At 47.8% G+C, this 15,925-nt stretch overlaps 1 protein-coding gene across 1 annotated transcript in view; it reads left to right on the plus strand.

The window, feature by feature from the left end:
- The first annotated feature begins 1,298 nt into the window (after positions 1-1,298).
- The window catches only part of LOC111862873 (probable G-protein coupled receptor Mth-like 1), a 45,827-nt gene continuing 31,200 nt past the window's right edge, over positions 1,299-15,925 (plus strand). Inside the window, exon 1 of the mRNA XM_023848640.2 lies at positions 1,299-2,443. Within this exon, the coding sequence (XP_023704408.1) occupies positions 1,375-2,443 (1,069 nt within the window). The 5' untranslated portion in view covers positions 1,299-1,374. The remainder of the gene's footprint in view (positions 2,444-15,925) is intronic.

Here is a 15,925-nt window from a genome sequence, read left to right on the forward strand (position 1 = left end):
ATTCACATTTTTATAACCAGAGGTTCATAATCGGGGCTTTAGTACTTAAAAGCAACGTTTACTACATAAAGAAAAAAAATGACATGTCATCAAAATCCGGGCCCTGGTGAGAAGAAACAAAGTGTCCGTGCTTGCAATGGAACGCCCATTCCGCGCTCATCCAGCCTGCAGCAGCCTATTCACTGTACAGGCTCCCCCTACCCCCTTCTGTGTGTGTGTGTATATATATATAAAACTATGCTTTTCTTTCTGTTTGCCTCCCTGACAACTCGAAACGCGTTCACATTGAAATAAGTACTTTTTGTTGTCACTGATTTCAAGTTTCACATGCAGATTGAAATTCATTCACGTCAGAGGTATTTTTTACACGAATGGCGTTCATGCGCAGCAAACCCCGATGTACAGCCAGCGGTAACCATGTAAATAATGGGCCAGGTATTTCGAACCGGCCGTCCGCAGTTCGCCCGTGTTAAGTATTTCTAAGCTCCATGTTTCCTATTCTTGCGGCCGCAGGTTGGATTCTCGGGCCGGAGAGTGGCTATCCTGAGAACGTTTTCTTCTTTTCCTTACTCATTCAGGCAGGGTGAGTTACTGTAAAATTGGACACGGCCGCTTTTATCCATATTCTTCTCACGCCACCTTTTTCTGATAGCCCCAGCTGACGCCAGCTGGCCCGGAGATCGGATCTCCTGAGATATTTCGTGATTTTCCTCATCCCTCCAAACAAATGTTGAGATAGTAACTAAAATTAGGTCACGACCACTTCCTTACACATACTTTCCAATTCATTACTCATTAATCATCCTATCATACGGCGCTACACGGCCTGAGCTATTGAAAATCGTAAATAAATAAGATTATCAGATAATACTTTAATATAGACCACACCTGTTTCACCAGCCAACCAACCGTTACACAAAGGTGTTTTGTATTCGTAAGAGGGTACAAAGATGGAGCCTAATAGGATGAAATTCCCACAAGAACAAAGAATAGTCTGGAATTATAGAAACAGACATGAGAAACTATTTGATTTTACTTGCAGCCCTCTTTGTCTTCGTTTCGTCAAGACAGAAAAACACAGAAGAGACCAGTCTAATATAGTATACGTAATCATATAGCCCCTGTCTCCGGTTTTTGAAGGGATGATTGTACAAAGACGGTGGAAAGAGGGTGAAGATCTGCTGGCAACGCTGCGAAGGGAGGATAGACGGCGAGTGGTGGTGGGATGGTGCAGAGGGAGGGGACGGAAATTAGAAATCTTCGGTAAACTCAACTCAACTCCAGTCAGGCTACCAGCGTGCACCGGAGCGGACGTGCGTGGTGGGTTCAGTCAAGTCGTGCTTCAGTGCCCGCCATGTAATGTAACTGCACACGATGCGTCAGCGGCCCTCGGTGTTCGTGTTGTTGCTGATTCTTGGAAGTGGTTGTGACGGTAGGATCAGCGGCAGTACAGGAGTTACATTGTTCAAGTGTTGTCCTCACGGTGAGGTTTACAGCGATTACGATGAGTGTAAAGTGGCAGGGACAGGCGATCCTTCGTGGACGCCAATTATCTATTCGCCCGCACGCCAAGCGTTCTTAGAACCCGGCGCATTGCCGCCGCATTGGCGTATTGAAGAAGCGTCGAAACCGAAATGTCACAGTAACTGTGGTGTGACTAAAATACGGTCACATTTCCAGAACCCAATGTTTCTGCTGTTCGACAATGGGTCACTTTTGCTTACGGAATTCTCAAAGTTCTTAGACCCTGGGAGCTTCTGTGTTGATTCAGGAGTCTCTCTTGTTTGTGTAGATGATAACTGTGTTGATGCTGAGCCTACCGGAGGCCAAAGTCTTCCTCCTGAGAGAACACAAACGAAATCTCGTGTGAAGAAATGTTGTGGCGACAGCGCATCGTATAGTGACGTAAAGGCGGCGTGCGTCGTGTACTCTAACCTGACAACAGCAGACAATTTCTCGACGATACGTTTTAACAACGTGACGATGGCTCTCACTGCGGGGTTCCCAGTATGCAGCGGCCACGAGTTAGTAGTAGCGGGGAAGCTAGACGAGGGAGAGTCGTCCTTGAAGAGTAACGGGGCCTTGCACGTGAGGCCACTAGACATTACGTTGCTGCCAGGGGAGTTCTGCATCGAACATTTGCTGGAACATCCCGTGGATAAGCCGAGCATCTTCACGTGTTCCGAGAAACTTCCATCGGAGGTACAGAGAAAAGAAAGAGACTGGGACTTGCGGTTCACCCTGTACCCCATCGGGCTGTTCCTGTCTGCGTTCTTCCTAGCCGCCACCCTTGCTGCCGGCTGTCTGCGCCCCAGTTCCCACCACATGCTGCACTGGAAGTGCCAGACAGGCCACGTGTCCTGTCTCCTCCTGGGCGACATCCTCCTCGCTGTCACTCAGCTCTCGAACGATAGAGTGTCTGGCGGAGTGTGCTTCTCCCTCGGTGAGTGTCTTGGGCCGCTCGCTCATATGCAGTAGTTGCATGTTAGCTTTTCTAGTGAAGCAATGAAAGTGGCCATAAAATTACTTAGTTTCCTTTGGGTCTGAGTGAGTCTGTAACACAGCGGACTCGGCTTTGTTATGGTACGGGAGCATTTGGCATGGTATTGCAGCTAGCTCGAACATACTGTTACGGGGCTCAACGTATAACTGAATCAGAAATAATTGGACGACAGTAATTGTCAGCAAGTTTAATATATTCAAGGCGCAAATGCCTCTGTACATTTTATGAAATGGATTCAGAGTGCTTATTATATTTTAGTACGATCAGTGAACACTGAATTGGAAAGGATGTGGAAGGAAGAAGTTGAGTTGTAATCCAGGTTTTATCCCGACATTCCGTATGGAGGAGGGTTGGAATATCTCCACCGTAGCCTTGCGTGTCGTAGAAGGCGATGATGAAAATTGAAGCCGGTGCCAAGGGGTATAACTGGGCGTCACATAAATACAGAGACCTGGCCCTTCAGGTTGGGGGTTGGACGTAAGGGTGACGAACTTCTCTGTAAAAACATAATTGTTGCGAAATCCGAAGAAGAGAAAAGCAGATAGTCTAATTATAGACAAATTTGGCAGAATCTTCGAAGGAAAACCGTGGCTCAAAGAACCGTTTTGCAGATGATCCTGAAATTCGCCTGGGGGGTGATGAGGATCCCACCCTATTTTCCAACCTGGGATAACGACCCTAGTTTGCAGAATACGAAGCAGGAATGGCAACAGCCCGACCCCGAAACTGCAATCCAGTGGCACGGGCAGACTGAGTAACGGAGGTGAACACGGTTCAGACTTGCGAACTCTGATGTCACTCCTCATGGAATTGCGATAGCAGCAGCGGGTAGCTGAAGTTTCAAAATGCGAGATTCAGGTTTCTGTGTGCGTGAGTTGCGTAGGCTGCAGTACTACGACCTGATACAACTCCATGGGGCAGCCTGTCATCTAAATAAATTCCTCAACTTTATCGAACCGTAAGTCTCACTACCGTGTTCAAAGAACCCGCCACTGTTGCTTGGTCCTAAGCCAGATGAATTCAGGCCAAACCACCCACTTGACATCTTGAACCCGTGAAGTTGTCTGACGACTAATTTGTAAGAATTTCTGATGTATCCAACCTGTCATACGCGTGCCTCATCTTTTCATCATGCTAAAGATATCTGAAGAAGACCACAAATTACGAATCTGTACGCTATAAACTGAAATGACGGTTTGCGCGGAGCTGCGGACAATGCACAGGGGGGACGGTGTGTGTGTGTGTGTGTGTACACAAGCATGGAGGACAACCAGGTGCTTCCTCCCCTAATGTTAATTCTATTTCCTCGTCATACGTATTTGATCCACGTCGTCCAGACCGGTTCTGGGGCCCACGCAGCCTCTTGTCCAATGGGTACCGGGGGTAAAGCGACCTGGGCGTGAAGCTGACGACTCACCTGCAGCTAGTGCCGAGGTTAAGAAAACGTGGATCTACGCTTCCACTTCCCCATACGCCTTTATGACGTAGTGCTTAATTATTTAAGCACAGGGACGACTTTTATACGTACTTGAAGTAAGTTTTTCCCGAGAGACGTTGTGAAATAGCAGCAGAACGAGGAGCCTCAACTGTACAGTTAAACAGCTGCTCAAAATGTAACTGACATAATACAGTAATCAGTACAGATTGCTTATGTTCTGTAAAAATATTGTTTAGAAACCAAGTTCAAGTTCTGTACAGACTGAGCCGTGTAAGTAACACGTGATATCCGAGCAGGCATGTTGAACTTGCAGTCTCTGGAGAAATGTGACGTGACTGTTCCCCATTTGTGAATCATTGCAGCGTGAGAACGAATCACTGTAGGTGTTTACAAACAGCAGAATCAAGGTGAATGACCCAGTTCGATACAAGTCGATCTCAGTAACGGACGAATCGAATTGTGTCAGCGTCGTACCATCGAAAGAGGCCTGGCCCCTATACTCCTTCATGCCGACCGTTTGGCACATACGTAATTTTATCATTTCATCTTCCCAGACGCTACGCCGAACCTCTTAACATTATTCGGAGCATTCCTGAGGGCTCTACGGCCGCTTTTTCAGTTTCTTAGTCCTATACACCAGGCATGTCCAACGCGGCGATGGCGGTACGATTTTTGGTCGATCTCATAGGCCAGTAAGGAAATTATACGTGAAAAGCATGTAAATTCACTTCAAATATAATATGATTATATTCAGATTTTGAAGGGAAAACACGTGTTAAAGTAGTCCGTACTTTCAATGTGTGTTGCTTTTACAACAAACGCCATGTTTCGTGTTATTTTTACCAATATTTTTGCTTAAAGCGAGGTACGATAGGAGGGGGTGGTAGATCACTGGTAGTTTTGATACTAGAAAGTCGATCACAACCTTTTTGAAGTTGGACATGCCTGCTATACACAGTCGGTAGGATTCCTTGGAATGGGGATCAGCCCGTAGCAAGGCCGCTACCTACACACACAACAACACAAACGTCCATGCCTCGGGTGGGATTCGATCTCACGACCCCAGTGTTCGAGCGGGAGAAGACAGTTCATGCCTGCGCGGCCGCTGGGTTCCGCCTGCTCCTGAGGGCTTTCCATTTGAAACTCTGTTGTAAGTTCACTGTTTCCCCAGTCTACTGCACAGCCGGTCCATCGTACTGGCGAAGGCGCGAGGAATGATCAGCCGGGGTCTCGGCTTCGGGTCGCGGCCCGGACACCCAGTATCGTGACCTATACTTTTTGTTGTTGTTTTTCTCCAGCCTCTGCAGTCTGTTGCTCAGAATTTAGACCAAAAAATAGTTTCTGAAAGTCGGTACGACTGCGTACTTCCGCCATCCTCCCAGTTCGACGCTACTTAAGAAGACGCTTGCGGTTTAGAAAGGCTCATTAAATACAGAGTGATTCTAAATTATTGTCGGGATATCCGTGCTCCCATAATTTTCAAGCCGAAAACAACAAAATGAAAGTGCTTACGTGCCACGAAAGGCTTGCATGTTGAATTTGTTTAGCATTCTGCAGTGTTGATTCTACAGGCAGTAAAACTTTATGAGTTACGTTTCCGTATTCTGTAAGCAATTTTATTATAGACCACGGAAACCCGAACAGTAATTTAGAATCACTCGTATAACAAGAAACTAAAAGATTAAATAAGCCACGAAATTTCTCGCTATGTAATTTTGTTTCTGATTCTGAGAACGAGCTGCAACAAGTGGTAGTGGAGCATGGACTGAGGTGTTTGAGAAGAGGGTGCTCAGGGGTACATTTGGGAGTAACAAGAGGGTGGAGAAAATTGCATTATGAGGAGCTTCATGATTTGTACTCCTTGCCATACAGATTAGGCCTATCGGCTGTTGGCAGATCATGAGTTCAGCTCCAGACGCAAGGCCGCAGCGACTGAAGCATAGACGGTGCAAAGAATCGCAAGGGAGAATGTTTGGCAGCGCCCGTGGCAAGCACGTGACTTGGCGTGACTGTCACATCGCGTCGGCAGTCGCGCTCGTTTCTGCAAGAAGAGTGTACCGCAGATTGGAGAAAGCAGGAGAACGAAACATAAGCAGAAGGATAAGAACGTAGTAGAGGAAGAATAGGAGGAGACAAGCGAAAGGACGGAGTAAAACTGGCGAAAAAATTAAGATTAGGAAGGAAAAGGAGGAGGAGGAGGTACGGATGGAGGAAACGCAAAAGATACCACAGAAAGAAGAAACCGATTTCTGCTCTAAAGGAAGGCGTTAGTCGCTTCACTTGGGTTTGACAGGGTCGGAATGTTCATTCATGATGCTTATTCTTTGCACGGTATGGATGTGGTGAGTGTTGCCGGCGCTTCGGAGGTGCATTCTGGCTCCATCTTCAAGGACGAAGCGAATGTGGTGGGTGAGTGCAAAGAGACCCACGAGGAGAAGGGTGAGGGCTGGTGCGCAGGGAAATGTCGCAAACGGCCACAGAGTTCCCAAGCAGGGCAGTGCTGTGTGCTAGCGGTGTGGGCGGTGGCAGGGCGGGTCCGTGGATCGAGGGTAAGGTTGTGACGACTGCGCTGCTGCTTGAGCGTAGGGCTGAACTGTTGAGGTTCTCATGCATGAGGCGGGAGAGCTTGGCTATTGCCGTTCTCTCTCGGGAGTTCCGGATGATAGAGCTCAGTGCTTCTCTGATGCGTTCTTCATGCATGTGGCTCGTTTTGTCAGTGCAGACGGTGTTGACGGCTCCACATTCACATGGGATAGATCTGTAGACGCCCGGAGCTTTCAGACTTAGGTTGTCTTGACCGGTCTGAAGCCTCAAAACGGGCGGGAGAGGGGTTTGTGCTTGATGTCTCCCTGCTTTGGTCTTACCCTGGTTCAGACTACACTGTGGATTTGTGAGCCAGTTCCGTCTGCAGGTTTGCTTCATCAGAGAAGTTGTTTGCCCGGGCCGGGTGGAGGTGCTACCGCGGCGTTCAGGTACAGGTCGGCGCGTCTCGTCAGACAGGCACTTCACACATTCGTGACTTTGACTTCATACAGAGATCACCTTCCTTGGGAGAAACTGACGATTTGCGTCAGATAATTTGTCCAGCAATCCCACTCCAAAGTCAGTTGATTACTGGCTGAACTGTTACATCCCCCCCCCCCCACCAAGGCCCTACAGCCCATGTGGCTCTTGTCCGCTTTTGCAGTTTCTTAATCTGCACATAGTCGGTAGGATTCCTTAGACGGGGCCTCAGCCCGTCGCAAGGCTGCTAACTGCACAGTTATCCATGCCTCGAGTTGGATTCGAACCCACGGTCACAGTGTTCGAGCTGGCGAAGACGGTTCATGCCTTAGACTGAGCGGCCACTGTGATCTTCGAAATGTTACATGTAGCTCCCTAAGTTTATATAACTGGAATCTATGTCCTTTGAACATGTGCTGCAAACTAAAAAGCTGAACTCCGTGGCCTATAGTGCGCAAGCGAACTATACCGACCGAGCGACTGCCTCTTGGCGGCAAAGTTAATGCCAAATTTAGCGGATAGAGGATGTCGCGTGGTCAGCGCAACGGGTCCCCAGGCCGTTAATTTCGGTTTTCTAGATCTGAGCCGTTATTTCCCTGAAACAGCTCCTCAAATATCCTCACGAGGCTGAGTGGGCCCCCGTTCCAGACCCAATACTCAGAAAAGCTGGGACCTCTGGATCTGTAGTCCCGGACCCTGACCGCTAGACTACACAGGCGGTGCTTGTGCTGCAAAACAGAATTTCTCCTAATCTGGTTAAAGAATTCTAGTATTGTGTTTAAGAAGCGTTGACAGTTTGCTGCTTACGCAACGGAATAGTTTAATAGGTTACATTCCAAGAAAGGCAAAGGTAAAATGGTCCATATCCTTAACACTTCACCATGAGGGTGTATGTGACGTGGAGGTATAATCAGTGCTTGAGGTGGAATGAAAATAGAACCGGGATGGTTTTGTATTGTACATTGCATTTACTGCCAAAGAAGTAACGGGATGCTTTTAAGCCATTTAGAAAAGAACCGGGATGCCATCCCGCCGCATCCCGCCCCACCTCAAGCCCTGGGTATAATTCCACATCTTAATGTCCTTGGCAGTATTGGAGGCGCCCTAATATACCAGGGAGGGAAGAACTCCCGGAACGTATTCCAGAGCCTGTCTGGACGCGGTGACGAAGAGAAAACTCCTTGCCTGGAATCGAATATCTGTCGTCCAGCCCGTCCAAGCCAGTCAGTATACTGCTGAACAAAGCTCTTTGCAAGAAACTGATAACTATCTTCCTATATAACTCCAAATTTTCCGAAAATGATTTTAAATGAGCATGGATGTGGTATTTTAGAACAGAAAAAACAGAAAACATTGCCAAATAACTGCAGTTTTGCGTCAGTGTGGATATTTTGGGAATTTAGAGCATTTCTCTTGCATTGTGGACGCAGCAATATCGACCTCCCCGACTCCTTCAAATCAACTTCAGTTCACGACAGGCCGTGTACTTGTCACACTAGCTGTATACGAGCTTTTTGTGAAAGTTTGCTATGTATATTCCTGTACAACTAATTAAGCACTAAGCCATGAAGGCGTACGGGGAGTGGACGTATAAATATTTCCTTGCCCTCGGCACTAGTTGGAGTTGAGTGGTCAGCTTCACGCCCTGGCCGCTTTACCCCATGGGAAAGGGCCCCCGGTACCCATTGGATGGGAGGTTGGGTGGGCCCCAGAGCAGATGTGGACGACGTGGAGAAGAGAAAATTCTTGACCCCACCGGGACTCGGTCGTCCAACCCGTATCTAGTCGCTGTACCGACTGAGCTATCCCGGCTCCTGGTCCGCCTAAGTAGTGACCATCTAGGGCAGATGGCTGGCGGTGTTGACTGATTGTACGGTTATTTAACGACGTCGAAAGGAAGGGCGTTTGCCTGTGACCTCATGTAAGGCAGGCGTATTAATCCAGCATTTTGGTGGAGCGACTGAAGGAGACGACAGGAGCCTCAGTGTCCAAGCGATGTATGTTTGTTGTGCAGTTCATGTGTTGCTCACGTGTGGACTGGATGCCGAAACGAGGCGTTTGGCAGTTGCGCACGTGCTGTAGCTCTGTGATGTAGAAGGCGAAGTTGTGGCCCTGCTTAATTAAGCACCGCACCCTGAAGGCGTGGGAGGCACGCGGTAGCGTAGTTGGTTGAGGCACTATGCTACAAACACAAAGGTCGCAGGTTCGATTCCCGATGTGTTCATTGGATTTTTTTCAATTCACCTAATCCTTCCAGCCGCACTATGACCCTGGTATTGACTCAGCCTCTAACAGAAATGAGTACCGGGAATCTTCCTGGGGGTAAGGAGCGGCCGGCGCGGCGCGTAAGGCTGTCAACCTCTCCGCCACCTGTGAGCCGATTGTCTAGAAAATGTTTAGAGCCTCGAAGTCTCACAACCCAATGGGCCTTCAGGGCCTGTAACAGGGATAGCTTCACCTTTTCACCATGAAGACGTACGGGGACCTGGAGGTATAGCTGCAGGATTCTTAACCTTGGTACTGGACGGAGGTGAGTGATCAGCTTCACGCGCCGGTCACTTTACTGAACTGAACGGAGAGAGAGAGACTGTGCATAACCAACTTTTTTCATTCTGCTCCTTATTGGTCTTTTTGTCAAAGAAATGTGGGCCCACCACAACAAAACCAAGGGTCCTTTTTTCCAAGAGTTGGATTTTTACATTTGCTTGAAGTTTAATGTTATATTGATCAGGATGCCTAATGGACGCTCGTAAGAACTTATGATTATAGTAACTTTTGATAAACTTTTATTGCTGTGGTTATATAAAGACAACAGTTCTCTTGAGTAGTTTTACTCAGTCGTTTTCACTATATCGGCCTACTGCAGGAAAATATTCCGCACCAAAGCAAATTCTTTCCCAGAATGCTGAGAAGTAGTTTTTGAGACTTTAGGTGCCACCAGTAGCTCGCGTCCTAGCGGGCAAGAAACATCGCACTCGGGCAGACTTGCTCGTAGAAAACTTCCGGGAATATTAAAGCTCCAAGGCTCATTAATACCGTTGTAATGAAATACACCGGCACAAGCTGCTTCAAGGCCCATTTCTACGTGTATTGCTTCAAGGATTAGAACTCTGTAACGGCATTAAGACGTTTCTCCTTTCCAGTGCCTGTGATCCATCCGGCCTCACGTCAAGGAAGAAATGAGGCCGGAGCGTGAAGCTGATCTCGGCCTAAAATGTGTTGAACTTTTACAAATGCAATGCATCATGGCCGGGCTTCACGTTTTCGCCTTGCCTTCCACACTTTGGTAGTACAAATTGTTTTTCGAACCAAAATTACATAATTTATTTTTATGTTTACAGGCCATCGTGACAGTCATGGTTTTAATTATAATTAAATTAGTAACATATTTATGATAATTATAGAAATTTCAGCGAGATGAATCATGACGTCACAGTCAAAGTCCATTCTTTACACGTTCTGTTTTCCCTTGAGCGCAGTTTTCTGGTGCCTTAAACTTCTGTACTTCTCCCGGAATGACAGTCTTCAGGCGAGCGGGTAAATGTTTCCAGTGTTCCATACCGGAATGTGATAAGCAGAGCGTGTTGTCACAAGCTTGAGCCATCAGTTGTCGAAGAAGAATATTAATTACCCGTTAACAGGTTTGCGATCTGTGTTTGGTTTCGAGTCATCATCATTAACCAGACACATTTCAAGTTGAGACGAGCTTGGTCACCAGGAATTCTGCTGACATTTTGTTGAAATACGAATAGCCTGTCTCAATGCTTTGCATAGAACAGGCGTAGTGTTAAAAGAATATTTCAAATGGGTCGCGGTGGAGGGAGTTGATGCCGTGAGATTGCTCGGACATGAACAATCCTGCATCTCTCTTTCCAAATTACGAGTATTACAGCGCCATGGTGATTCAGTCTCCCCTGTAGCCTGACACTTTATATTGTGTCTAAATTGAATCAGAGAGAGACATTTCGTGATGAAGGAAACAGCATCTAAATCAACAAGCCTTTTTTTTTATTTCAGTAATATAATTTTGTTGCTGTGTTCTGTTTGCACGAAGTGCATGAAAGAATAGCAGAATGGCGGGTCCTGTCCTTCCATCCGTTCATGTGTCGGTCTGTCTGTCTGTCTGTCCACCTGAATGCCAGTTTCATCATCCAGACAACTAACAGTTTCAATTAAATCCAGCGCTGAAGGTCTCGCCAGGACGGTAAAGCCTCTGGCAGCAGGTTCAAGCTCACGGAGCTCAAATTAAAATTCTCCATTTCTCTCCTGATCCTCACCAACCATCTGAATTCGTGGCAAAGTGTGTTTCATCAAGGTATCTGAATTTAATTTAAATACGTTTTATAGATTTAGCTGGACTTAAATTTGAGGAAGAAACTAATGAAATGCTACATTTGGAGCATAGCTCTGTATGGGGCTGAAACTTGGACACTTAGGGCAGTAGATCAGAAACATCTGGAAAGTTTCGAAATGTGGTGTTGGAGAAGGATGGAGAAGATCAGTTGGACCGATTATGTGAGAAATGAAGAAGTGTTAATTAGAGTCAGTGAGCAGAGGAATATCCTACACGAAATAAGAAAACGGAAGGCTAATTGGATTGGTCATGTTTTACGCAGAAACTGCCTTCTAAAAGAAGTTATTGAAGGAAAGATAGAGGGGCGGATAGAAGTGACAAGAAGACGTAAGAAGTTGCTGGATGACCTTGGGGACAGAAGAGGATACTGTCATTTGAAGGAGAAAGCTCTAGATCGCATTAAGTGGAGGAACTTTTGGAAGAGACTGTGGACCTGTCGTCTGACATATTACAAATGATGATGAGATTTAGCGGACCGCCTCCGTGGTCTAGTGGTCAGAGTTCATGGCTACAGATCCAGAGGTCCTGGTTCGATTCCCGGCTCTACTAGATTTCTTCTGAGGAGTGGTGGGTCTGGAACGGCGTCCACTCAGCCTTGTGTTGATAATTGAGGAGCTATTTCAAGTGAATAGCGGCTCCGGTCTAGAAAACCGAAATTAACGGCCCTGGGGATTCGTTGCGCTGACCACGTGACACCCTCTATCCGCTGAAGTTCGCNTCGCCGACAAGCGGCGGTCGCTCGGTCGGTATAGTTCCCTTGCAGACTACAGGGCACGGAGTTTATTTTGTTTTGTACGTTGCACCAGCTCTATAGTCCAGGTCCTTCTTGAAACAATCTGACAGAAACAAGCTGGTCAGGAGATTTCCTTGCTTTTGTGGGACCTGCACTATCGAGGAGGACCCTATTCTGTGCTAGCTGAATCTACTCCACCTTCTCTCACCCTGTTCCCGTAGGAGTGACTTTTATATAACCCCCCTTTTTACGTCTCTGTCTCTCAGATATGTCAGCCGGGGCATACGCACTAAGGGAAGCTAAGTAACTAGTAAGTGGGCGACCGGCTGGAACGATTCGATTCGCGGGAAGGGCTGACGTTTTGCTTCTCCTCACTGCGATGGGACCAGTTCTGGCGTCCACCCGACGTCCATTGCTAGAGCATGAAGCTGACCCCTTCATCCGGTGCGGAGGTTAAGAATGCGTTCGGGTACCCCTCCCCCCCCCCACTTTGTTACCAACGTTTCGAAGGCATCTGCTGCACTGTGCCATAAGCCAGAAAATCGCTATCTAAGTTACCACGATCGTGTCTTGGCTGCTGATGTCACTGAACCTGTCCTGTCGACGTTCCAAGGTACAGATAAGTGACGTAATGCGTCATACCTTAGAATATGAGGCGAAGGGCCGCTAGAATGGACCAGGGTCAGTAAGTCAACTTTCCGAGGCACGGAAAACGTGTATGGAAAAGCGCTGCCTCTGGCACGTGTGTGTATCGGAGTCTTGGCATGCCTTTCCCCTTGCTGAGAAACTAATTCGTTTCGTGAGACGGCGCTGCCACAGACTAAGCCTGTGTAGGGTCACGTGATCGAATGATAATGAACTGGAATGTATGTGGAAGGAAACTGTTGTTGCCTGGTTTAATGTAAGGTCCCGGCATTTGTCTGGAGGGACTTCGGAAAATCACTAAAATCTCAGTCAGGTTAGTCAGCTTGCCAGTAGAGGTTCGAGCTGCACACCACCCAATACAAAACAGGGACTAACTTGCTCGGTCGCTCTCTGGTCGGCCCGGGCCTCAAGCCTTGATGACGACATTTAAAACGGTTCAGTGCCGCAACATGCCACAGTGAAACACAGTGACTGGCTGGGGATGATACCCCGGGGGCCGCACCCATTTTCTCCATTTTCAGAAAGGCAATGGACCCTCCCCCCCGACACAGCATCTTCTTTTCTGGGTACAAAGATTCGCAGAATTTGAAGGTAACCAAACCTGCATCCGGTAATAAGTGCATAGAAGTTTGCACCCGCTCTGCAGACCTTCGTGACAAGATAACTTAAGTGCAGTGAATGTTACTTCGCGCCGATCACGGCGGCATGAAATGTCTTCGCCCGCTCGAACACTGGGATCGTGGGTTCGAATTCCACTCTGCGTTAATTCTATGTTTGTGTTGTCGATTGTAAGCAGCAGCCTTGCCACGGGAGTCCTAGCGAATGTCTGTAATTTCATACTTAATTCTAAGTGGGAACGGGCCAGGCAGCCAATTCGTCAAGACATGAGAAGACGGACAAAACTGACCGACCGAATAATTCTGACTCCTTGCTCTAAAACCCGGTTTGTCCAAGACCCCCTGTGCCAACGTGACGGTTGGAAACAAGTCGACAGCCGTACGAAGCAAATATTAATTAATAACTTCTCTACGGGCCTGCATTTCTGTATTGTTTTGGAACGCTACTCGTGCAAGTGGGGTGCTTATCCCTGAGTTCTGCACATCTTGTCACAACACGAAACCGGCGCGCTCCGTGTACTCCGGTCTTCTTGATGCAGTGGCCCTGTCCCAGTTATATGTAGCGCTGTAGGGGGGGATCCAAGCACTTACCGAAAGAAAATGTTTGAACAGAGAAGAACTCAGATGTGTATCTCATCTCATGCAGCAGTCTCTGGCAATGTGGTCAGGTTTGGGAAAACCGTCAGAGGTTGATTTGAGCTCCAAGTCAAATAAGGACTAAGAAGAAACTCGCTCAGTAATCGACCGTGGCCGATCACGGTGATCGTGCAGTCTAAGGCATGAAGTGTCTTCACTCGTTCAAACGCTGGGATCGTGCGTTCGAATCGCACTCAAGGCATGGATGTCTGTTGTGTGCGTTTATTCTGTATTTGTGTTGGTCTGTGCGTAGGTAGAGACCTTGCGACGGGCTGATCCCCCGTCCAAGGATTAAGAAATTGAAAAAGCGGCCAAGGTCTAACAAAGGGCTGTTGAGCCGTAGTAATAATAATACTAATGATGATGATGATGATAACAACAACNATAATGATGACGACAACAACAACAACAACAATAATAATAATAATAATAATAATAATAATGAGTCGACCATGTGGACGAGCAGACAACCCACACGGCCGCCTCATTGTACATTTTGTGTACCTCGTGGACAGTACACACTGTTTCAGACTCCAGGGCAGTGTTTCTCAACGACCGGGCCGCGGTCTGGCAGAGGTTGAGGGCCACTGCTCTAGGGTACATACACAGTTGCTGTTTACAGTTGTTCCTTAGCTTAAGCGTGTCACGTGTCACCATTATCAGGACGTGCCTGTGGGTAGAGGCGGTTTGGGCACTGAAAAATGTGGCGAGGTGTGGGTTTTATTATTTATTGAAGCAATGGATACAGGGAGCGGAAAACACGCAGTTTTGTTGCAATGAAAGCCACAGAGGCCGTCCACGGGTCCCGTTAGCCTCGGGGCCCTGCCCATACCGCGAGTGGAAGCCGGTCAGATTCAGGCTATGGAGGCCATGCTGGGCCCGCTGGCGAAGAGGAAATACATGCCCATGTTGGGAATCGAACCGCTGTCCTGCAGTCCGTAGCCGGATGTGTACTGACAGTGTGGAGATGCGTGTAAGCACTGACAGGCAACTGCATTCTTGAACGTTCAAAGTCTATATGATGAAAACCTATTTATTGTAACGGGCCTGACCTCGAGCGAATGAATTTAACTGGGCGAAAAACTCCCGGTAAAAGTAAAAAAGTCAAGTTGCACCTGAGCCTAGTTAAGCACGACAGCATGAAGATGTATTGGGAGGGTGGAGGTATAGCTTCACGCATTCTGATCCTCGACATATTTTTTTATTGCTAGTGGGGTGGGACTAAGTCGCTTGTACTGCGGCCACTTCTGGCCTATTTCTACCAGCCCCAGATGATAGGTGAGGGTGATTGTGGAGCAATTGGTGGATGAAGATTGGCAGGGGAAATCGAAGTACTCGGAGAAAACCTGTCCCAGCGCCACTTTGTCCACAACAAATCCCACTTGACCAGACCCGGGATCGAACCCGGGCCGCCGCGGTGGGAAGCCAGCGACTAACCGCTTGATCTATGGCGCGGACTAGCCTCGACATAAAATGGAGTTGAATGGTCAGCTTCAGGCCTGCGTTACTTTACTTTTGTTACCCACTGCACAGGAGATCGGGTGGGCTGTAGAGCCGGCCTGGACGCCGTGGTAAACTGAGAGAACTCCACGGACTCTAGCCCCCTCCCATGCACTAGTCATTACACAGTCCAGTGTATAGTCTAGGCACCCATGTGTGGCAGTCTGCTGCCTCCTTCAGCAACTTGTAAGTTTCGCAGGGCGACAGTGACTTCACACGACACGGAACAAACCCATGAAGTCCATGTGTAATGATGTCTGGTATATGCTTATTGGCCACTGCCCCCTTTCAGACTCTGGAAGAAGCCTTCTCTTTCTTGTTTCTGCCTCGTTTTTCTCCTTCCCCTTTATTATCATCCTCCACTTCGTCTTCGCAGTTAACTTTTTTCTTCTGTTTCTTCCCTTCCTTCTCCACCTCTTCTTCTACACAGCACATTTATCTTCCTCTTCCGTCTCCTTCCTATTCCCTCTTCTCGTTCTCCTTCCGACCCACCCCC

Source organism: Cryptotermes secundus, unplaced genomic scaffold (assembly GCF_002891405.2).
Source record: "Cryptotermes secundus unplaced genomic scaffold, Csec_1.0 scaffold528, whole genome shotgun sequence".
In the NCBI taxonomy this organism is placed as follows: Eukaryota; Metazoa; Arthropoda; class Insecta; order Blattodea; family Kalotermitidae; genus Cryptotermes; species Cryptotermes secundus.